General features: G+C 38.6%; 1 protein-coding gene across 2 annotated transcripts in view; it reads right to left on the bottom strand.

Annotated features, from left to right (window-relative positions):
* Positions 1-939: 939 nt before the first annotated feature.
* Positions 940-24125, bottom strand: part of RCOR1 (REST corepressor 1) — a 138038-nt gene continuing 114852 nt past the window's right edge. The window contains exons 8-12 of one of the 2 annotated variants that reach the window (XM_063290358.1): positions 6873-7085; positions 5641-5718; positions 4983-5040; positions 2301-2530; positions 940-1142 (exon numbers count right to left, since the gene is read on the bottom strand). In XM_063290358.1, coding sequence (XP_063146428.1) covers positions 1101-1142; positions 2301-2530; positions 4983-5040; positions 5641-5718; positions 6873-7085 — 621 coding nt within the window. In that variant the 3' untranslated portion in view covers positions 940-1100. The remainder of the gene's footprint in view (positions 1143-2300; positions 2531-4982; positions 5041-5640; positions 5719-6872; positions 7086-24125) is intronic. The other variant, XM_063290359.1, reaches the window with a different exon arrangement.

Here is a 24125-nt window from a genome sequence, read left to right as displayed (position 1 = left end):
AGCAATTAACCATGAAAAACTGCGATGTAGCTTCCACTCACCTCAACGGGACATGAGGTCCCCAATGTAGCAGTCTAAAAGCACCTCAAATTAAAACAAGCTGCTGCTTCATCTTAATCCCCTGGACATCCAAATCAAGTCACTTATTTTGCTACTCACCTAGAGATTATAATGCAAGTACACTGAATGCCAAAGTATATGTATATGTAGATTCAAAGCAAGGTTACACACTGCACATTCCCTTTTGCACTAAATAAAAAGGTCCATTACTATAATAATAAAAATCACAATATCAGTGAGCTTTCTAAGGAGGAATTGAATATAGTAACAGAATTACTCACAGGAAAAGTCTGTTTTCTACCTGGAAATCACATTCCCCCCCATCCCTAATTTCAGATAAACTACCAGACCAACTAGCACAGCTTTCCCCACTGTGTGCCTCCAAGTATGCTGGGACTACAGATGTGGGTGTTGCAGACCCAAAAAACCTGGAGGATATCATGTTGGAGAGGGTTAATCAGCATACACATAACACTTTTCTTAACAGAAAACTCACTCATTAAAAAATAAAATAAAATAAAAGGTTACCTTATTGGCAATGCTTATATCATAAAAATAAGTTTAAATCACACAAGGGCATATAGAAATGCATACTAATATCTTACTACAGAGTATGTTTTAGAAATGCCTTTGCTGTCAGGAGGTAACTTGTGAGCATGAAGAGAAGCAAGGTTGGCTAATCAAGGTTTAACAGAGAGGGATGTAGATAGTTCATGAAGTCGCTGATGTTATAAAACTGGATGGTGTTGAAAACTGAGAGCTTGTTCCAGGAATTGCAGAAATTGAATCGGTGGTTGGTTTGGAAGAATGAGGAGAAAGTTAAGGCAAATACAGAACAGGAACAGAAGTGTTTGCCTTTATTTGTGATCAGTCCTCTCTATTTCTCTTTCTCTCTCTCTCTCTCTTTTTTTTTTTTTTTGGTAATAGCTGCTTGTCCATAGAGATATGATGCAGATGGCTGTCCGAAGTTTTGCTAATACCTGATATTTCAGATAACACAGTAGTCAAAACATAACATTGTTCTAGGCTACCTGAGTTTTTCATGAAGTAGATGAATATCTGACATCCAAAACCGAAGTAGCCTGGAATAGAAGAAATGGATGATAGTGGGTAAGAAACATTTTAAAATTATTTTTATATACATGCATACATCCCTTTTGTTCCATTTCATTTCTAGTTTAACAAAGAAGAGCAGAAGCTGAAAGAAACGAAAACCCACAGATAGTTATGTGGAGCAATGAGTCATTAACCTCTCTCTCTATGCTCAGACTCCATTAATGGAATTCTCAATCAATAATCTCAATCAATATTCTAAAACAAATAGAATTCTGAAACACCAAATACATAATTTTCAATGAAAAAGAAGAAATTTTCAGTGAAAGAGAAGAAATTTTTGGCACAAATGTCAAACTTGTACCTTTGGGTGTAAATTTATACATTCGTTTTACCTCTTCCAGACATTTGAGCTTTTGTAAATAATGCCAAAATAAATTAAAAACTAGAAATAATGATAATCTGAAACCAAAATAAGAATGCATAGAAATATCCAAAGGTATTAAAAGAAAAACAGAGGAGCAAATATTACTGAAAGGAAGATTAAAACATTAATACTATTATACACTCCTGAGAGAGTTCATTTTCCAGCTTCAGGGCACCATCACGAAAAGTGGGAGCCTTTCCATTTTTTAACTTCCTTTATATTTCTTTATATATATTTATGTTTATACCCTCCCGGATCACCTCATGGTGGTAGGTTCCATCTAAATAAGGTTCGGTTTTCAGAGCTTAATGGGGAGGGAGTGATATGGAGACAAGCATGCTCCAAAATATATAAAAAAACAAAACCTTGGGTACTGAGAATGTTAAGCCAAACCAAACTCTACACAGCACTGAAAATTTATACAGCAACAACATCCAACATAGGTTTTCCAAATGCAGTTACTATGTTAGATTCAGACCAACTATCTGGAACATTTCTTGTCAAACATTGTGCTTTCCTGTGTTAAAAAATTCAGATCACTTCAGACCATCCTGGCTTCACTGACTAGATGAGTATTTGTGAACATGCCAACTTCACCGACTGTTAACTGAGGATATCTGAATCATCGGTTTCCAAACAGCATGGCTATATAGTAGTTATCCAAAAGCTAACCAAGGAGTTGACGCTGTCAAAAAACTATAATCCAGTTTGAGCAAATAAATGCATATCGCTCTCAAGTAGGAAAAAAACCTACTACTACCTCATCTTCTTCTTCAGATACTTTAATAGTATTATCCGGGGATTTGACAGGTTTCTGGGTACTGGTTCCGTTTGTCTCAGCCTTCCCATGCTCAGCTTCCCACTCCTGTAGGACTTCATCTATGTTAAAACGCCGTCGATAATTTACAAAAAAGTTTTTCACTTGCACCACAGACTTGTTTCCAATCACATCAGAGATTGCTTGAAAATCACGACCATACTTCCTGATTGCTACAAAAGAAAACAGATCTTTCTATCAGTACCATTACTGAAGCTCAGATGACAATGAGATATAACCTTCAAACTAATACTAAGCAATCCTAATTCAGGGTAGCATGCATTTTCACAAGCATGCAGTAAGCTAGGTTAGACGGAGTGACCTAAGATCATCCAGCAAACATGGCTGTGAGAATTTAGCCTAGATCTCCTTGTGAAACTGAATGGGATGGCAGAATAAAACTTGATGAACACATATTTGCATCAACAGTATTGCAAAAAATGCATGCTGGAGATGCTGTAGGGAATGTGTTGACAGAGCAAATGAACCTCACTGAGATGGAAAGGTCATATTACATATAGCTTTAAAGTCAACAAATAAATTTAAGGGATACATCAAGGGCCACACCCTTTCTAATCCAACTAAAGGTTTATGGAGCAGATACAAACCTTTGTAAACCTTCACTTGGCTTTCTTAAGATTCTGCCTCAATATAGGTTTGTTTGTTTGTTTGTTTATATTCATCAAATTTATATGGTCACCCACCCCACACAAGGTGACTCTGGGTGGTGTACAATAAAACCAACAATTTACACACATATAAAACCAATTAAAACAATTATATTAATTATTAAAACCATATATTTGAAAATATTTGATATTTCTTATGGCTAAATATATTTAGCTATATTTCATTTTATTTTTCTTATCTCATGCCTTTAATTTTTTTCCCTTATTATTTCTTCTTTTCTATACTTTGCATAATACTGCCCGCCCCTAAGAGTAATAATCTGGCATGTATAATTTAATTTAATTTAATTTATTTGTAAAGCCATCCAATTCAAAAGTCTAGCTGGTGAACAATGTTAAAAACAGATTAAAACCCAGCAACAATCTTTAAAAAGTGGAGTCATCCAGAAGACTTGGCATACCATCATACAACAAGAGTACTGTCAAGGACTTTACCATTGGTTAGATCAGAGTATATATAATATGCTGTCTGGTATGATGTTCTCATGATCAAGAACATCATCTTGAGGCAAGGTATGTGTGGTGGTTTTAATGTTAATTGTTTAATTTTTTTTTTAAAGTCACCAAGAAAACTGAACTCTGTAATCTGTGTAACTATTTTTTTGTTTCTAACCTGTTTGGTTCATTTTACTATTCCATCTAACACAAATTTGTTCAAATTCTTGGTTTAAATATTTCACAAATTCTTAAAACCTTTAATTGATTAATACAGGGCTTCTCAAATTTGGGAGCGCCATGATCTCCTAAAATAAATGAATTTGTGTGAGCCTCAATAATAACATCATTAAATAATATGACTATCAGTGTCAATACTTGCTGGAAGAATTAATTTCTCCAGTTGTGTGAGGTCAACTAAGTAAGTGGCTAATTACTCAGTTGACACCTCTTACTAATTACTAATATGGCTAATTATTCAGTTGATCCCTTACTCCAGCAGTTACTTATTTCCTTTTGGTCTCTTGTGGGTAAGATCCCAATGCCACCACTGCATTTCTTCCATGGCACAAGTCCCCCTGGCCTTGATAGTGCCCTCCCTTGCCCAGACTGCATCAATGCTAGTAGTACCATCCCTCAGTCAGCTGTGTTGCAGCTGCACTTGAATCTACCCAGGCACCATTCCATCTCCCTGCAGATTATGTGCCAGCCACTACTGCAGGGTAGGCTCAACTCCTCACTGGAACATTTAAATTTCTCTCCACAGTGGGTAGTAGAAACAGGGCTCTCAGAAGGGAATCACAGATAGGTATAAACCAATCAGAGATCCGAGCATCACTGGCTGCAGAGCAGAAGTTAGGTCTGAGAAGACTTGCCTCCTTCTTTGCCTGGACAAGCCAGTTATGGCTCACCTCAGATATGCTCATGACTGACCCCACAGGGGACTGCAACCCAGAGTTTGAGATTTTCCGCCTTAACAAATTTCTACCCTTAACAAATATGCTTCCACAACCCAACAAAAGTCAAACACAAGGACTTCCTCTTGTAAGCATACCTTTGCAAGTATACCTGCAGTGGCTGAAATTGAGCACATTGTGCATACGGTGCATGTGCACACAAAAAGAAACTATTCTCATTGTGTTTAAAATATGCACATTAAACAGGTATATGTATTTTTTTCTTTATTTTAGAAAAGGAACACAAGAAGCCCAAGACATGAGTGGAGCTACTTTTCCAGCCAAACTCCATCCATTTCAACCAACGATCATCACTTGGAATATGAGGAAGCAGGTAAACCATCATCTGGAGTATGGGAAACCGCCATTGCAAAAATGAATGAGAGTCTGGCCGCGCTGGAGTAAGTGCAGTTGCAACTATCAAATGTTAGCATCAACCCTGAGAGGTGAGTCAGAAGTAGAAATTTGGAGCATTATTTCACTGGCCAATGAGGAATTGCTCCATCAGAAATCAAGTCAGAGGGAATATATTTGCAACACCATACCTTGCACTGCAAGAAGTTGTTCATCCGTGGTCCAGCGTGCATTAAATTTCAGTGTTACCTAAGTGTCATGAAACATAAAGAGAATAATTTACTTAGATAACAGATGTGCTTTTAAACCCCAACCCCCAAACTATATACAAATGAAACAGTGAACGCATTGCTTGAGCAGTCATTTGTTAAATAAAGCCTGTATTATTCTTCTCAGCATGTTTTAAAAGATCTCTTTTCAAGTGAAATTACAGAGGCAGTCCATTATTTAGTTAACAATAACATTTAACTTATAATAGCAGAAAGAAAGGGAATAAAGGGAGTGGCCAATGATTTTAGCATAAGGTTAGCTGCAAGACTCCAATTATGGATTGGCTTTGTAAACTAAGCCAAAATTTAAGGGCACCTGGACTGTGGCCTTTGGTATCTTCCTGATCTTGAATTGTGCACTTCTCCTCATCCTAGCTCCAAGACTGGAACTAGAAAAGGGGATTGGGATAATTTCCAAAATTGCAGTGGGCCTCCGAAGCACTTGAAGGACCTCTGCAGCACAATGCAATTATGGGGATAAATGGCAAATTTGATCAACTTTTATCTCGCAAGTCAGGTGCCCTTCTATAAACTTCAGAAAAGAGAAAAAACATAACTTCCCATTAGCATGCAAACTTACCTCTGGTAACCTATATTGCTCTATTCCCCCTTCAAGTTTCTCTTTCAGAGAGCTGTTTGTTTGTTTGATATTTTGAATCTGAAAAGAAAGGTTCCTCTCTCAGTATGGATAATACCCAAAGTTCCTGCCTGATCTAATGTCTAATATTTTCTAAAATATTCTCTATTCCCCCTTGCCACTAACTTAAGCTAGAGTCTCCGTTCCTCCATGAATCACAATTCTCTCCCCAACTAAGATTGGGGTCTTTTTCCCCTCCTCTTGAAACATCCAGTAACTCAGGAGCTGGTCATAGGTTCTTTCCTTCTTACCCTCTTTGGGGACTTTCTAAGGTTGATACTTGTAGAAAACAGGATACCAAGTTGGATGGTTCCCAGCAGAACTCCTACAGTTTTAAAATGATCATGTTCCCATTGCTTATCTGTATCTTTCTTTTGGACAGGGAGACATTTAAAAAAAAAAACACCACGCTAACCCATTCTCTGAGCTGCAGCCACTTATCGTTTTTATTTTTTGAAGATGCCTATGGAGCTTTTTTCCAAAGTCTGATCATAATAAAAGCTATCTATCTACCTGCCTATGGAACCTACAACACTGGTGATGCTGGAGGTTGAAGCTGTGTTTTGCAATCCACAATTTTCCATTTAAATGTTTTTGAATTAAAATAATCTTTTAAAATGTCAAGTACAACAGGTAATATGGCAAGTATAAAGGGAAGTGACATGGATATGGTTACGTGGATGCCTATGGGACCAAACAAATGACTTGTGCAGTAATCTAATCAATGGAGGGAATGGAAGAATAAAAGCTAGTTGCAGAGAAGTGGCAAGGCAGAGGAAAGATATTCTAATATTTCATACCCGAATGTGTGAAATTAGAGTTTAGACAGAAATCAATAAAATAACTGATATAAGAGTTCCCAGGAACTAGAAAGTCCAAAGTATGGAGAAACATAGAAACTATGATTTATGGAAATCCATCCTGAGTAAGATACAGGAAGTTGGCAATCCATTTGCTGCACTGTAAATAGAAAGCCAAATTGAAATAATTCTCCTCTAAAATGTACTGCAACTGACAGCTTGTTAATCAGGTCTCATCCTGATGCAAAACATCTCACCCTAGCTATTAATCCTCCCAGGAAGCTGTGAAGTTGAGAGTGAGGGCAGCTTCTGTTTAAAATATGTATCAGATGATTAAAAAGAAGCCTCACTGTGTTGCCAGGAGAAAACACGTACCTGTCGCTTGATGGAGACAAGCTCCATATCCAGTTGCCTGAGCAAAGTGGTGGCAGCGGTTGCATTGGCAGACACGGCTTCCACATCTTCCTGAGAGAGAAACATTCCTTTGGGAGGTTTCCTCTTGGCTCTGTTCTTAGCAGCCTGGGTACTGTGCTTTTCTTTCCTTACCTGAGGGATTGTTTCCACAGGGGGAACCTGCAAAGGAGAGATCTACCATATGTAAGCCTGATTACTCAACCACAAGCTATCCACAACCTCAGCTGCCACTTCCAAACAGATCCCAAACCAGGGGTGGACAGACCATAAGTGTGCTCCTTTACTAAGATCCTGCATGAAAAAAGCCAGGTGCAAAAGGGATACGCTGTCCTGCTTCATGAGAAACACTCCTTTGCCAAAGGCTACCATCCTTACTGCCCACCTGGGGAAAAGGACCCCATACCCCCATACAGGACTAAAGTGACAGCACCCACACACTTTCCAAGCATGCTGCTGAAAGCTAACCAAAGCATTCTTTCCAAGCTCAGGCCAGCAGCATCTCAGTTTAATAGTGTATCAGAAATAAAAGAATATCTTTCTGGTTGAGCACGGGGGTGGTTGAATTAGGAAAAAGTCTAAAAATTATGTTTGATATGCAATTTCCTGTATGTCAGCCAGAGGGGAAGAAGAAGAAACTAATTTAAGACAAAACATGAAGGGTCAGATGATTGCAGGCTAATCCTTAAAGCTCATTCCTTTTTATATGCAGCACTGCAAAACAGAGGGATAAAGGTTTTTGCATGGGTATGAAATCTGCCCTAGAAAAAGGTCTTTCAGGGACAAGTATGAAACATAAAGAATAGAATTGCAGAACATGAATCTAAGACACTATTTTAGATTTCTGCAAAGGAACACTTGGACCTGCTTGCCACTCCACCAGCAGTGTGATTTTTAAAATTTCTTCTGAATCTTTTGATAATACTAACGACATGTCTGCAGAATGTGAAAGGACCCTCAAAAATCTCCTTGTTAAGGGCAAGCAATAATTGCTTCTGCCTTTCCTCAAAAGAAAACAGCAAAGCGTACAGGAGCCAAGCAACTCTGCCCTCCTACTCTGAGGAAAATATTAACCTCCACCCAACAGGGAATAGTACACGCAGAATTCCCAGAAGGTTCTGCCTCCTCCAGTAGGGAGGGAGACCACATGGGCTGCACCTTAGTTTGACAAGTCCATTCGAGCGGAAAGGTCATGCTGCCTCAGGGGCCCACCTGCTCCCCTCTGTCTCCCTCCACTTCTGCTCAGTGATAACTATGTTTTATTGCAGTGTGCACCGTGGAGGAACAGTAGTCACTTTTAATCATCATATGCTCTTAAGTCGGTGACTTAAATCAGCTTTCAATCTTCATGCTGGTCTTTAGTTTGAAAACAAAGTTGACCTAGCATTAATTAGGATTTTGCTAGTTTGGGCATCAACTGCTGAAGAGAGAATTCTCAGCACTGGACAGGGCATGTATTTGTGTGCATTTAATAAGAGAGAGGGATTCAGAGAAGGGCTGGCAGGAAACAGGAAAAGAAAAGCTTCCCAAGACAGTTTCTCTCAACCACAGTTAAGATATATCATTAGGCTCCTCCTCTTCCTTAGACATGATCCTATGCCCACACTGATTCACTGCAGCATGTTCAAAGAAACATGCAGCATTTGCCTAGTACTTCTGTTGGAAGACTGCCTTTTTGAAGAGGCAATATATTGCATCAGTTCACATACTGCACTAAGCCATAATATATGGCTTTATCTGGTTTAGAGCATGTTAGAGTGAACTTAGCTAACTGCAATTTATTCAAGACATTATATTTAAATAAACCATGCCTTGGTATGATGTGCAAAACAAACAATGCATGAAGGGGTAGAGACATGGCTTAATAAAGAAGTTTGTGTTTTCTCTGTAAAGAGATCCCAGATTCCTCCTTTGACATTTCCCAGTAAAGATTCAGCCAGAAAACCTTAGCTACTATTAGCAGAAAATAACCTGATCTATACAGATCAATATAAACAGGGATTAAGGGCAGTTTTGTATATTGCTGTGTTTTTAATACTGGTACACTGAAATATCTAAGCATCCACAACACCCCTCACCAGCTTACATGTGGTAAGAGTTCATCTCTCTATAGAATGGACTAAATTAAATTGCAGTTTTATCTTCTAAGCTATGGAAAAGACTCCTATTTCTTAGCCTTCACATCTAAGCACAGAGATAGGGTGGTCCCCATTCATCTTTCCAACCTTTCTGCATTTTTGAAGATTCAGGGAAACATGGTGGGTTTTTGTCACCACAAACTATCATTGGCTAGCAAATGCAAGCCAGCTTTGCAGGCATCTAACGGTATGTTTTCAACAGAAACACTGCCCCTGGAGATGGTTGGATCAGACTACTTCTCATTACATAAGTAGAAACCTACTTTCCAAATGTTAGAACATAAGAAGACCCTTCCTAGATCAAGACAGCCTAGTTCAGAATTTTGTATCCCATGCTAGCCAACCAGGAGTATCCAAGAAGCTTACAAATAGGATATGAGTTTTATAACCACTTTCCACTGGTGTTCCTGAGTAACTGGTCTCAAAGACACCAACTCTGGTGGGAGGAGATGGGCGGTGACAAATTTGATAAATAAATAAACTCAGATCAGTGTTTCCTTATTATGTTTATGTAGGAAACTAGACTTACTTTTTTCCAGTGTGCAAAACAATATCTGAAATATTAGTTACATTTTGTCTTAAGTTATAGTTAGATATACAAATCAAAAGATTATTAGAATGGAAGAAAGTGTCATTAATATAATTTAAGAAAACTGTGATGTGAACATTGAGAGCAGATCCTTTGAAAAATATCCTCTATTATTATAATAATGTTTAATACTATTTAACTGAAGGATAAAATAATGAACTCTACTTTAATTAACATAAGAAAGAAGGAGGTGGGGGAGAACCTTGGCCATGTAGCTTCGGAAAAATATGGGAGTGAAGGAAAAGAATGTACATCCTCTTACAGATTTAATGTTATGGGGTAATTTTGGATAATCAGCTATATCCAACACGATTACAGAACTTCAGATCAGTTAGCTTTGTTTTAGTGGTCCCCCCCCCCCCCCGAAAGATTCCTTATTGCTTTTAAACTGCCTCCCCCGGATATCTCTCTGCCATCTTGCTTGGGGATAGAGAAGGGAGTAGCTTTGCTTGGGGATGGCTGGCACCCTAGAGAGCTCCTCACGTGCATGGACTGTGTTAGATCTTGCCACTTGGACTTTATTTTTACTCCTATCTTTATAGTTATTTATTAATGGTATTTATGTTTTTATATATTGCATTTGCATATTATATATTGATTGTTTTAACTGATTACTTTTGTTGCAAACTGCCAAGAGTCCCTCTGGTGGGAGGAGATGGGTGATAACAAATTTGATAAATAAAAATAAATTAAAAATATCTGCAAAGTAAAGGCAGATGGTGGAATGGTGAATAAGAAAGGGGCTGAACCGTGCCGAATTCTTTCCCCCACATAAGCCCATCACTTCCTGAAAGCCTTTTGGCAGAAAGTTGGCAAAAAAAAAGGAAGAGGGGGAGGAGGAGGAGGAAGTGGGAAAATTGATAGGCCATCCTTCTACTTCAAATTATGTCATCATTGGACACATAAGCAAGCATGCATGTATTATTGCATAAAAAGAGGTATTATAAATATTTTCCTAAGTATTTGGGATAAAGGAGATAGATGCAAAATGAAGGCAGTTTAATAAATTACTATTTCACCACAGTCCCTAATCTGGGGTCTTCCAGATGTGTTGAACTGAAAATCCAACATCTTCAGCCAGAGCACAGCCTATAGCAGTGTTAGCTAAGGAACTATGCAGATTAAAGTCAAAAGTCATTGTTCCTTTCTATCCTGCATTTGTCAGACTGCACCTAGAATATTGCAACCAGTTCTCAGTACATTTTAGGAAGAACTCTGACAAACTGGAGCATATCCAGAAAGAAACCAAGATGAGAAGGGGCTGGTGGGAAGGGATTATTAGGAACACTTGAAGGCATTGAGTATGATAGCTGTCTTCAGATTTCTGAAGGGATATAATGTGGAAGCGTGGGAAATATTATTCAGAATTATTCTAGAAGACAAAAAAAAGAGTTATGAGGAAGTAGGTCTCAGCTGGACATCAGGAAAAATTTTCTAACAATAAACACAGTAGAATAGACTGCTCTGGGAAGAGGCAGGATCTTCTACACTGCAAGCATTTAAACAGAGGTTAGACGGCCATCTGTCAGTAATGCTACAGCAGTGGATTCCTGCAGTGAGTAGGAGATGGACTAAATAATGTTCATGGTCCCTTTCCACCTATGATTCTAAGTCCCACACATCTGGAGGGTACAAGATTGGGAAGGTTGTAGGAGTGTGTGAAAAACAAGGGAGTGTAAGTCAACATATGTTATACTATCTAGAAAGGAGACAAACTCAAACATTACAACCATTTGTTTCCTTTCATAAAACACAGCAGTTACAAATTAACTTTGACTTTCACCATGCATGGCTACATCCACTGTTCTGAATGGCATTGTAGGAAATCAATGGCAAATCAAAGCTTTAGGTGATTAGGCAGAACCAAAGCCTACATTTGTCATATATAAAGCCTGTCAAAAAGATTTTAAAAATTTAGCTAATTATATACCTCTCATAGAACAGCCATCCAGCTGAGATAGTTGTAACCTTGGTGGTGCCAAAAACTGATACACAAGAAATGCGGAACTAAAAAACACTGGCACCTTTTTCTTAAAAACATAAACTGCTGGTGTTGTAAAAGACATCTTCTGTCTTTAGCCCTCCACCATACTTTGAATCTAGATAAAAATAGCTCTGCAAGAACAGACTGATCAAATCCAGCATTTAGTTTCCCACTGTGGCCAACCAGATGCCTCTGGGAAGCCCACAAGCAAAACACAAATGTAAAAACTTTCTGCAATTTATTGTTCCCCAGCAACTGACATTCAGAAGAACACTACCTATAGATTTCAATATCTGTGAAGTTGTGCTAAACCATTATATAGTTGGTTTGGTCCTGGATCAGTGTACTGTGAAAACTCAGCCATTGCAGTATAAAAGCAATTATTTATGAAAGAGATGGACAACTTTTGGTAGTTGCTGATAATATTAAACTTTTGAGTCTCAAGGCTACAGTGGATACGGGGGGACTGAATTGTACATTTAAACAGATACTCTGTTTTCTGGAAAGGATATATTTTGAATTTTTAACTTTGTTAAGCCTGTTTGGGAGGGAAATAAATATTTGGTGAAATATGGTTAAATAAACCATGGCTTCTTTGGCAAAATGTGGTTAAATAAACATGTGGTTAAATAAAATGTGGTTTCATGCAATATGCAATCCCACCACAAAGTGTTCATTTTATTAACAGCAGGTAGTGAGGGAATAATTTTGCCCACACAGTTATAGGATGTATGTGCGAGCGAGAGCTTCACAGGGATGTTCATCTGTCTGGATATTTCCTACTTCTTTGTTCCCTGGCCAAGGAGTCATCCAATCATCCAATGGGAAAAATCAGAACTTCCTCCTATCCACCCAGCTCTGGTCTTATTAACTGGACATACAAGCATAAACACACAGGATTGTAAAATGGAAAATCTGTCCTCATGTCTTGGCAGGTACCTGTTGTGCTGCTGCTGTTCCTCAGTAGAGGTCTTTCTTTTTGGACCAAATCCCTGACACAAAGTAAGACAATTGTTCATCTATATCAGTTCCAAGCCACACTGACTCAAAAGTACACTCCAAGTTTGCTGGAGCCTTGCACAGCTCTCCTGGGAAATACAGGGGGTGGGGTGGGGGGGGCGTTGGAATTATACCTGGGACTTTCCATGTCCAAAGCAGATACTGTTTTATAGAGCTACATACTTTCTCCTACAATCTGGGAATAACTTTTCATTTAGATAATGGTCTCCTGCCTATGCTCAACAAGTCAGTCTGCCAAATTTATCTTGAATACCCAGCTTGCCAGTTGTGTTACTAGAACTATGAATTCTGCAATCATCTTACTGTGGTTCAAGCATGCACAAAACGTTTTGATTCCAATTCTTTTAAATTCAAGACACCCATTTTGAGTAAAAAAAGCTGTTTCAAGCTTAAAGCACATTGTTTTGAGCAGCTCTGGAAGAATATCAAGCTAAAACCAGCTCTATTTCTACTTCGAAATTCTTCCAGAATGCTTGAGATGGTTTGCATAGCAGTGTTGTGGGGTAACCTGTTGTTTCTGACTTTTAGTTAAAAGATGTTGATTATGAGAGCTCATTTGGTGAAGGAAGAAACAGCTAATGCAAAATTGTATTTGTAGGCATCTGAAGGTCATAGGGAAACTCTCAGCATTATAAAAATACAATATACACCTAAGATTTCTGGATTGAGGATTTGACATGAAGACAATTTAACTAATTTTGAACTATATTAAATGTGTCTTTAATTACCAATCAATGTCACACTAAACTCCCAGACTGGAAGCTTCTATTTAGCACTACGTATTAAAAAAATACCAGATAAATTCACCCATCTGTCACTTCAGTAATAGAAGTAATTGTAAAAATTATGAGAAGAATGCAATGACACAGGATACATTTCCAGAGTTCAGTATTAAAAGATCTGCTTCTTTATATTCTGTCATTCAATGCAGTAATCCCAGTTCTCAGCGCTCAATGTTCATTGTTTCAACAATCCTATCAAGTAGGTGAGGCTGAGAGGCACTAGAGGCAATACAGTATCTAGTCCAAGGTCATTCAGCGAGCTTCGTGGTTGAATGGAGACTTGAATCTGGATTACATCAGCCATTTTATGACAAAACGATAAAGTTTACACATTGTACTAATCCATGCTCTGTTGGATCATGGTTTGAAGCTACAATTGCATGGATTCACACAACACAAATCAAAATAAGCAAAATTATAATTAAAGTGATGTGTGAACCTAACTAGATACCCAGCTTCACATATTACTTTGTTGACCTAAACCATGAGGTACCATTCTACTATGGAATAGAACTGTGTGATACAGTGAAATCAGGAATGACATTCGGAAGTAATGTTATTGAAATTTTTAAAATGTCAGCTTTAAACTGCATCTAGTATGATCATAATTTCTGACAAGCACTGACAAACTTTATTTTCATAATCCAAGCCAAGATTGTAAAATAATTTATATGGCCACAGTCTATATAATTTGTATTTTTGGTATAAAGAAACAGTGAATCAATTTCCAAGTAGTTCAACAGACTGTATGCATCTGAAAATATTAAACTTTGTTTCAAAGTCAAATGAATATACATAATTACTTCTTCCCACAGCATAATAACTGAAGGGTTACCCTAATTGATTCTCTGTGCCCTTATTATTGCCAAGAGATTAGTTCTTAAACATTGGAAAGACAAATTTATGGCATCAATTACCCAGTGGATTGAAGAGGTGATGTTACTTGCATCTTGTGAATGAGTTGCCTATAGACGTTGATTATGCACAATTACAGTGAAATATGGTTATCTGTTATTGAAATGGTTATATAAAATGTGTATCTTTATATGCATGAAAATTCTTTATATATACATTTTTGTTGCTATTGCATTTTTATTTTTGTTTTAATTTTTCCTCTAATTTTTTTCTCTCTATTCTGTTCTTTTAAATAACTGCCCCCCATCATAAATTTACAGAATTGGAAGGTGTAATTTAAGACAGAGAGACTAACTCCCTGTTTAGAGTAAGAGTCCACATTGCCTAACATTTGTTGTCTAGCCTCTGCTTAAACACATACACTGAAAGAGAGCTCCCCAGCTCCCTCAGCCATTGGTTCCAGTGTCAAAGTGTTTTGTAACATTTAGCCAGAACCTGATTTCTTGTAACTTTAATCCATTAGTTCACCCTATGCTCCAGAACAGGCCTGTGACACCTCTTCACTACCTTCAGGTACTTAAAAAGTGCTATTCTATGGCCCCACCCAGTCAACCTATCTCAAAGCTGAACATGCCAAGGTGACCCAGCCTCTCTTTGTAAGACTCAGATTGTCTTTATCATCCTTGTTTTGCCCTTCTCTGCATCTGCTCTAGTTTCTCTGAAATCATTATAAAATGTGGTGTCCAGTATTTGAGATAGGATATGAAGAATATGGAATAAAATGGAACTATTGCTTCCTGTAATTTAGAAACTAGACTTCGATTGATGCAGCCTCAAATTGCATTTGCCCTTTCAGCATCTATGTCGCACTGCTGACTCATATTCAGTTTGTAATCAACTATAATTCCAAGCTCTTTTACACAAGTACTGTGATTTCTTTTCCTTACATGAAGAACTTTGCATTTGTCTCTATTAAATTTCATTCTGTTTTTTTTTTTTCCAGACCATTTCTCTAAATTGTCAAGATCATTTTGAATCTTATTTCTGTTTTCTTGGGCACTGGATATTCAGCCCAATTTTGTATCATCTGTAAATCTGATATGCATTCTCTCAACTTCATATGTATTATTATCCTTTCTGAGCAGCTGGTACAATCATTTACTTCTCTTCCTTTTATTTTGAATGTATCTGAAGAAGCTTCAGCAAAGGATCGTTACCTTGTCGTGGTGCTGGAGCTTGAGCACCTCAGTGATGCCATGAGCTAAACTGCGAAGGGCCACCCAAGACGGGAAGGTCATGACAGAGAGGTCAGGCTAAATGCAATCCCTGGGGAAGGTAATGGCAACCCACCCCAGTATTCTTCCCGTGAAAACTCAATGGATCAGTACAACCAGAGATATGTCGGTATACCATCAGAAGATGAGACTCCCAGGTCGGAAGATGGTCAAAATGCTACTGGGGAGGAACAGAGGATGAGTTCAACTAGCCCCAGACGTGATGATGCAGCTAGCTCAAAGCCGAAAGGACGGCTAGCGGCCGACGGTGCTGGTGGTGAATGGCAAATCCGATGTTCTAAGGATCAACACACCACTGGAACCTGGAATGTAAGATCTATGAGCCAGGGCAAATTGGATGTGGTTATTGGGGAGATGCCAAGATTAAAGATAGACATTTTGGGCCTTAGTGAACTGAAATGGACTGGAATGGGCCACTTCACATCAAATGACCACCAGATCTACTACTGTGGACAAGAGGACCACAGAAGAAATGGAGTAGCCTTCATAATTAATAGTAACGTGGCTAAAGCAGTGCTCGGATACAATCCAAAAAACGATAGAATGATCTCAATTCGAATTCAGGGCAAGCCATCTAACATCACAGTGATCCAAATATACGCCCCAACCACAGATGCTGAAGAAGCTGAAGTAGAGCAGTTCTATGAGGATCTGCAGCACCTACTGGACAACATGCCTAAAAGAGATGTTATTTTCATCACGGGAGACTGGAATACTAAGGTGGGCAGTCAAATGACACCTGGAATTACAGGTAAGCATGGCCTGGGTGAACAAAATGAAGCAGGACATAGGCTGATAGAATTTTGCCAAGACAACTCAATGCGCATAACAAACACTCTCTTCCAGCAACATAAGAGACGGCTTTATACATGGACTTCACCAGACGGACAACACCGAAATCAGACTGACTACATCCTTTGCAGCCAAAGGTGGCGGACATCTATACAGTCGGTAAAAACAAGAACCGGAGCTGACTGTAGTTCAGATCATGAACGTCTTCTTGCACAATTTAGGATCAGACTAAAGAGATTAGGGAAGACCCACAGATCAGCTAGATATGAGCTCACTAATATGATAATCCTAAGGAATATGCAGTGGAGGTGAAGACTAGACTTAAGGGACTGGCCTTAGTAGATAGGGTCCCAGAAGAACTATGGACAGAAGTCCGCAACATTGTTCAAGAGGGGGCAACAAAATACATCCCAAAGAAAGAGAAAACCAAGAAGGCAAAATGGCTGTCTGCTGAGACACTAGAAATAGCCCAAGAAAGATGGAAAGCAAAAGGCAACAGTGATAGGGGAAGATATGCCCAATTAAATGCAAAATTCCAGAGGTTAGCCAGAAGAGATAAGGAATTATTTTTAAACAAGCAATGCGCGGAAGTGGAAGAAGACAATAGAATAGGAAGGACAAGAGAGCTCTTCCAGAAAATTAGAAACATCGGAGGTAAATTCCAGGCAAAAATGGGTATGATCAAAAACAAAGATGGCAAGGACCTAACAGAAGAAGAAGAGATCAAGAAAAGGTGGCAAGAATATACGGAAGACCTGTATAGGAAGGATAACAATATCGGGGATAGCTTTGATGGTGTGGTCAGTGAGCTAGAGCCAGACATCCTGAAGAGTGAGGTTGAATGGGCCTTAAGAAGCATTGCTAATAACAAGGCAGCAGGAGACGAGGGCATCCCAGCTGAACTGTTCAAAATCTTGCAAGATGATGCTGTCAAGGTAATGCATGCTATATGCCAGCAAATTTGGAAAACACAAGAATGGCCATCAGATTGGAAACTTATATCCCCATACCAAAAAAGGGAAACACTAAAGAATGTTCAAACTATTGAACAGTGGCACTCATTTCACATGCCCGTAAGGTAATGCTCAAGATCCTGCAAGGTAGACTTCAGCAATTCATGGAGCGAGAATTGCCAGATGTACAAGCTGGGTTTAGAAAAGGCAGAGGAACTAGGGACCAAATTGCCAATATCCGCTGGATAATGGAACAAGCCAGGGAGTTTCAGAAAAACATCTATTTCTGTTTTATTGACTATTCTAAAGCCTTTGACTGTGTGGACCATAACAAACTGTGGCAAGTTCTTAGTGGTATGGGGATACCAAGTCATCTTGTCTGCCTCCTGAAGAATCTGTATAACGACCAAGTAGCAACAGTAAGAACAGACCACGGAACAACGGACTGGTTTAAGATTGGGAAAGGAGTACGGCAGGGCTGTATACTCTCACCCTACCTATTCAACTTGTATGCAGAACACATCATGCGACATGCTGGGCTTGAGGAATCCAAGGCTGGAGTTAAAATCACTGGAAGAAACATGAACAATCTCAGATATGCAGATGATACCACTTTGATGGCTGAAAGTGAAGAGGAACTGAGGAGCCTTATGATGAAGGTGAAAGAAGAAAGTGCAAAAGCTGGCTTGCAGCTAAACCTCAAAAAAACCAAGATTATGGCAACCAGCTTGATTGATAACTGGCAAATAGAGGGAGAAAACGTAGAGGCAGTGAAAGACTTTGTATTTCTAGGTGCAAAGATTACTGCAGATGCTGGCTGCAGTCAGGAAATCAGAAGGCGTTTAATCCTTGGGAGAAGAGCAATGACAAATCTCGATAAAATAGTCAAGAGCAGAGACAGCACACTGACAACAAAGGTCCGCATAGTTAAAGCAATGGTGTTCCCCGTAGTAACATATGGCTGCGAGAGCTGGACCATAAGAAGGCTGAGAGAAGGAAGATCAATGCTTTTGAACTGTGGTGTTGGAGGAAAGTTCTGAGAGTGCCTTGGACTGCAAGAAGATCAAACCAGTCCATACTCCAGGAAATAAAGCCAGACTGCTCACTTGAGGGAATGATATTAAAGGCAAAACTGAAATACTTTGGCCACATAATGAGAAGACAGGACACCCTGGAGAAGATGCTGATGCTAGGGAGAGTGGAAGGCAAAAGGAAGAGGGGCCGACCAAGGGCAAGGTGGATGGATGATATTCTAGAGGTGACGGACTCGTCCCTGGGGGAGCTGGGGGTGTTGACAACTGACAGGAAGCTCTGGCGTGGGCTGGTCCATGAAGTCACGAAGAGTCGGAAGCGACTAAACGAATAAACAACAACATCTGAAGAAGACCTTTTTGTTGTTCTTTACGTCCTTCACTAATCTCGCCTCATTCTTTCTTGACACCATCTCTACAAATCTGAGTGCCCTTTGTGAGTGGCCTGGCTATTCTTTCCACTTCCTATATGTGGAGTTTTTTTCTTTCATATCTTCAATAAGATGTATGATTTCATCTCTTACCTTCTTCCCCCACCTCTTGTTGGAACAGTTTGCAAGTGTACTTTCAGTACTTCCTCTTTGGAATTCCCATGCATCTCGGGCTCCTTTTCCTACCAGTTTCTCTTTGCCTGGAACCCTATGTACTGTTAATCTGACTTTATTACAGTCTGCTTTCTTGAAAACCAGGGTATAACTACATTCACCTTTAGTTTCAGTTTAATATTAAGCAACCCGCTATTAAATCATTGCATTTATTCGAAGTTATCTCTACATCCTATTGACTGACTGGATTTTGGGACTGCCTGACATCAAAAAGTCGCTGAGCGGCTTACAACATTTAAAAGAATACATAATTTAAAAGAGACATGACTGTTCAGACAAACTACATAAATGACAACCAGAAAAGTATTAACAGGGGCTCCATAAACTTTAAGTTTCCAAAATAAAGGAAAAAGCCCTACTTGTAATGTACATAATATGGTATATTATTATTCTTGCCTGTTAGTTCCACTTTGCTCAAGGAATCAGCCACTTTTAAAGTGTTGGCTTTGAAATCATACACCAATACATCACATTTGGAAAAAAATACTTTCTGCTTGGAGTAAAGCAGCCATTTGGAAAAGAGTATGCCATTATACATATAGTGATACAATTATGTATGCCACATTCCCCAGTTATATGTTGCTGTCATTTATGTACAAATGTTTGAAGATACAATGAAATCTGAAACAGTGTTTTTCATCTGAATTCATAACACTGGATTCTCAACTCATTGAACAAATTACAAATTACGTTGGGGTCAGTTCACCCATCACTTTCCAAAACTATTGTGTTATTCACTGTCATACAGTCTTAATGAATCTGCCTTACTAAAATTTAATGTACCAAGTCTATCAAGGGAATAGATTTGCAGACTCTATTCTAGTACCAATACTAGAAGCCAAGAAAAGATATACAAAATAAGTACTCATAAACTACAATAAAATCACATATTGCAATGCAACTAAATTGTGGGGTTTTGCCTAACAGTATGATGATCAATTTGCACTTTTCAGACTTATATTTGGAACTTCTGGCTACATCTTATGATTGGAGGCTACATCTAACCTTCCACTCACATTGAAAGAACTGACGTATGTGCCAGTGAAAATGACTACACTTAACAACTGATGAAACTCTCTATATTATATAATAATGTTAATGTATTTTAGCTGATATATGATAGCTTCTTTGTCTTGCATTAACTTAATTGTGGTTTAATATGTTCTTTTATTTGTAGGAGATGTCTTTGGACATTTATATATTATTGAAGTTTTTATTAAAATATGGCCACTGAAACCTAATTTGATTACTAGATAGATGACTCAAAAGAGGTGCAGGCATAACATTCAGCAATCTTTTTAGGACAGAGGCATACTTTAAAAAAAGCAAAGAAATATTTAGCTTCTGAAGATACCAGAGGACTTCAGCTGAGTGAGGTTGGAAAATTGTAGAAAATTCTTGAAAAAGGAAAGTAGTGAATTTTAAATCTGGAATAGCTGCATTTTGCTGTTTAGAAAATTAATGTATTCATATCCTCCCTTATTCTTCCTAAAAATGGGGAGAGGGGTTATGCTGCTGAAATTTAGCCATTTCACTACCAAACTTCAGCAAAGTGATCCAGTAGTGCTGTTAGGGTCTCATGGGGCTTGTAGACCATGAATTCCCCAACCCTTGGTTTAGAAACAAAGAAAGACAGTTGAAAGAGGACATACAAACTTTTGGTGTATATGTAAGGATTCAAATGAATCAACACTAGATTCACCTTACGTGTTTTGGCATCACTGGGGAACTTATTATTTGCCAATCACACCACCAAGAAACCCATATGGGGCTTGATCTCAAAAGAAATGTAGTCTTATGGGCATAATATATGTTCTACTTTTCCTCTCAAGCAAAATTCTGTATTAAATCCACTACAGGACATTGACAGTGGTTTCAATCATAGCACAAGAGAACCAATTCAAATGCAACTCATATAATCATGTTCATTTTTGTCTCAAGAAATCAAGGAATCATGTTGCCTCTCAAATTTCAGATGGAAGGAAAATAATATTTTCTCTGACAGATATTTACCCTGGACTCTACACAAAAATAATGCCAAGAAGTCACTAATAGTTATGATAAGCACATAAGATTTGAACACAAATTGTGAAAATGTAAAATAAAGCACCATCAAAATGACATTCAGATTAAAATGCCCATGTCTGTATCTCCCATGGCGGAGTAGTTTTCCACATCTACAACTGCACATGGCCATAATACACAATTAAACTGTAATCTTGCAGGAATTTATTTCCATCATCTTCAGTTATGAACATGTTGTTGACAGATCCTGTCAGTGCTAATCAGATGGCAAAAGCAGAAAGGACATTCTAGGAGTCTCTAAAATGCTGTCTGCCACAAGATATAAAAATAGTGCCACGATTTTTTTTACCCATTCCTGCTCCAACTGAACTCCAACCAGCTTCCCAATGTACCAAGTCTATCAAGGGAATAGATTTGCAGAGCAAATCGAAGTTTTACTGCATCCAACTGTCATTGTTACAAGTATATATACATGCTGTAATATGACTATTGCTACCATTTAGAAAAAAGGAAATGACATAATATTGTTTTTTTAAAAATCCCCTTTCTTCAACCTCTCTGGGGAATTTCCCTACGTATGACCGACCTTTGGCCAGCAGTTTAAAGCACTACTTCCTTAGTGTTTTAGAAATTAACTTTAATGCAACTGGGATGTTGTTTGAATACTGATTTCCCATTATCCAATAAAGTCTTGTTGTTTCAGCATTGTTGTTTAACATAACTTCCGATTTTTTATTATCCAAAAAAGACCAATAATGTTATAAATGAAAACAAATACAAAGTATCTAATGAAACAGGTCCAACAGCCTGATCAGTGATCTAGAAATGTCTAAACTCTTCTTATAATCTTGAACGTTTTTCAACAAGAAAGCATAGTTACAATACATCTTTGAAATCTTTTATGATTCGTATGAGGTTTAAACGGGGCTGCTAAGATAGGGAAGCAAAACTAGTGGAGCTGACAAGTAACTGGCAAACCATCATTTTTCTTGCTAGATTTCAAGTGGTAGAGTTGCTACTCAAGGGAAGACCAATTACATTCAAAGTGCCCTTCAATTTGTCAGCAAGAATCCTATGAAAAGATGGTTGGGCTAAATGCAGACATGCAATCATCATTAACATGTATAGCAAGGCTCAGGTTTCTTTTAAATGTGGAAATTTGTAGCAGATATCTTAGAATTTGTCATACAAATGATTTACCCTCATTATCAGGTATTATGAGATAAGCAGCATCTTAAAAAGTCCATTTCACATTTTTCTCTGTGCTGATTATTTGATTACTTTAGTGTAAGCTAATATGCAAATCTTGATCATTGATGTGATTAATTATGTGCCATCAAGTCAGTGGCAACCCTCAGCGACCAGATTTTCTCCATGACTATCTGTCCCCAACCTAGTCTTTCAGATCTTCCAATAGTGTACAGTACCCATTGCCAACACCAAAGTTCAAAAACATGAATATTCTTTCTGTCCTGTTTCTTCACAGTCCAGCTTTGCTTCCATAGAAGGTCAATGTGAAAACCACTGCCTGCATATTCTGATCTTTGTAGGTATAGATGCATCATGGCATCTGAACATCTTTTCCAAAGCCTTTATTGCTATTCTACCACGTGCTAGTCTGCATTTCTTGATGTCTGGTTATTTTACTATTGATTATCAATCCTAAAAGGCAGAAGGTGTCCACCACTTCAGTATCTTCACTCTCAATTCTAAGGCTGCTTGTTTTTCCTGTAGTTATTATTTTGGTCTTCTTCATATTTACTATTAGTCCCATTTTTTCCACTGTGCTCCTTGACTTTCATTACGACATCTTGCAGATCATTTGCACTTTCAGCTATCAGAGCAGTGTCATCAGAATAGCGCAGGTTATTGATGGTTCTTTCTTCAATTTTAAATCATGCTCATTTAATTCCAATCCAGCACTCAGGGACATTGGATGCACCATTTGAAAATGATCCCAATGTCTGGTCCTTGGTTTCTACCCTCTATACCTAGTTGTCAGGTCTTTGGTGGCCCTGGGCTTCAGCTGCTTTTGAAAACCAGGTCAGCTTGTAACAAGGTTGCCCTCATTCATGACCTTATCATGGATAAGGATTTCAACTTCGTATGTATCACTGAGACCTGGCTGAGCTCAGAAGAGGGTGTACCCCTCTTGGAGCTGTGTTTACCTAGGTTTTAGGCTTGGTATCAATGAGACCCCAGGGAAGGTGAGGTTATCATTCATGAGTCTCAGAGGCTCTCTTCCACATTCATTCATTCATTCATTCATTCATTTAATTTCTATAGCTGCCTGTCTCAACAAGTGACTCTGGGCAGCATACAACCAGATATGAGGCATACTGGTTGAAGCTTGGCTCTAGAAAATGTTCGGCTCTAGAAAAAAGTTGTGTTTGCTGCTGATGTACTGCCCTCCCCTGCCCAGCTTCATCCCTGCCTGAGCTGTGGGATTTTGTCATAGGGCTGGTCGTAGAATCCTTGCTATTAGAGCTTGAGGATTTCAATTTGCTGCTGGGTGGTCAGCCTGCATATAGAGAAACTGGAAGAAGCAGATTATCTGTATCTGTATTAGTCAGGTTTCAGTACTGAGACAGCTTTAGTTGCACTTGTTGATGGCCTGTGGTGAAATTGGGATGGAGGTAGTACATCCATCCTTGTGTTCCTTGATTGCTCAGCCATCTTTGATACTGTCATTCACAGTATCCTTCTGGACCAGGTACAGAAGTTGCGAACTGGGGGCACCGTTTTATGGTGGCTCTTTCTTTCTTTCTTTCTTTCTTTCTTCATGGCCAGTTCCAGATGATGGCAAAGGGGAACAGTTCATCACGTAGGCCTCTCTTATGTGGGGTGCCACAGGGTTCAGTGTTTTTTCCCCTCTTGTTTAACATCTAAATCAAGCTGCAGAGTGAGGGTCTGGGATTCAGTATCATCAATATAGTGATGATATCGAATTATATTTTTCGATCCCAGGCTGGCTAAGTGAGGCTGTTGATGTCTTGTCCCAGTGCCTGTGTGGGCCTGGATGAGGAGGAATCAACTCCAAATCAATCCTACTGTCCGAGTGGTTGGGAATATTAGTGTCCAGCCCAAGAACAACAAAGAGTCAGTCCATTCAAACTCCAGTTCTTTATTTGCTCACACCATATAGACA

This window comes from Candoia aspera, chromosome 1, assembly GCF_035149785.1.
Source record: "Candoia aspera isolate rCanAsp1 chromosome 1, rCanAsp1.hap2, whole genome shotgun sequence".
NCBI lineage: Eukaryota > Metazoa > Chordata > Lepidosauria > Squamata > Boidae > Candoia > Candoia aspera.
The sequence above is the reverse complement of the archived record's forward strand: the minus strand, read 5'-3'. Positions and strand labels throughout refer to the sequence as shown.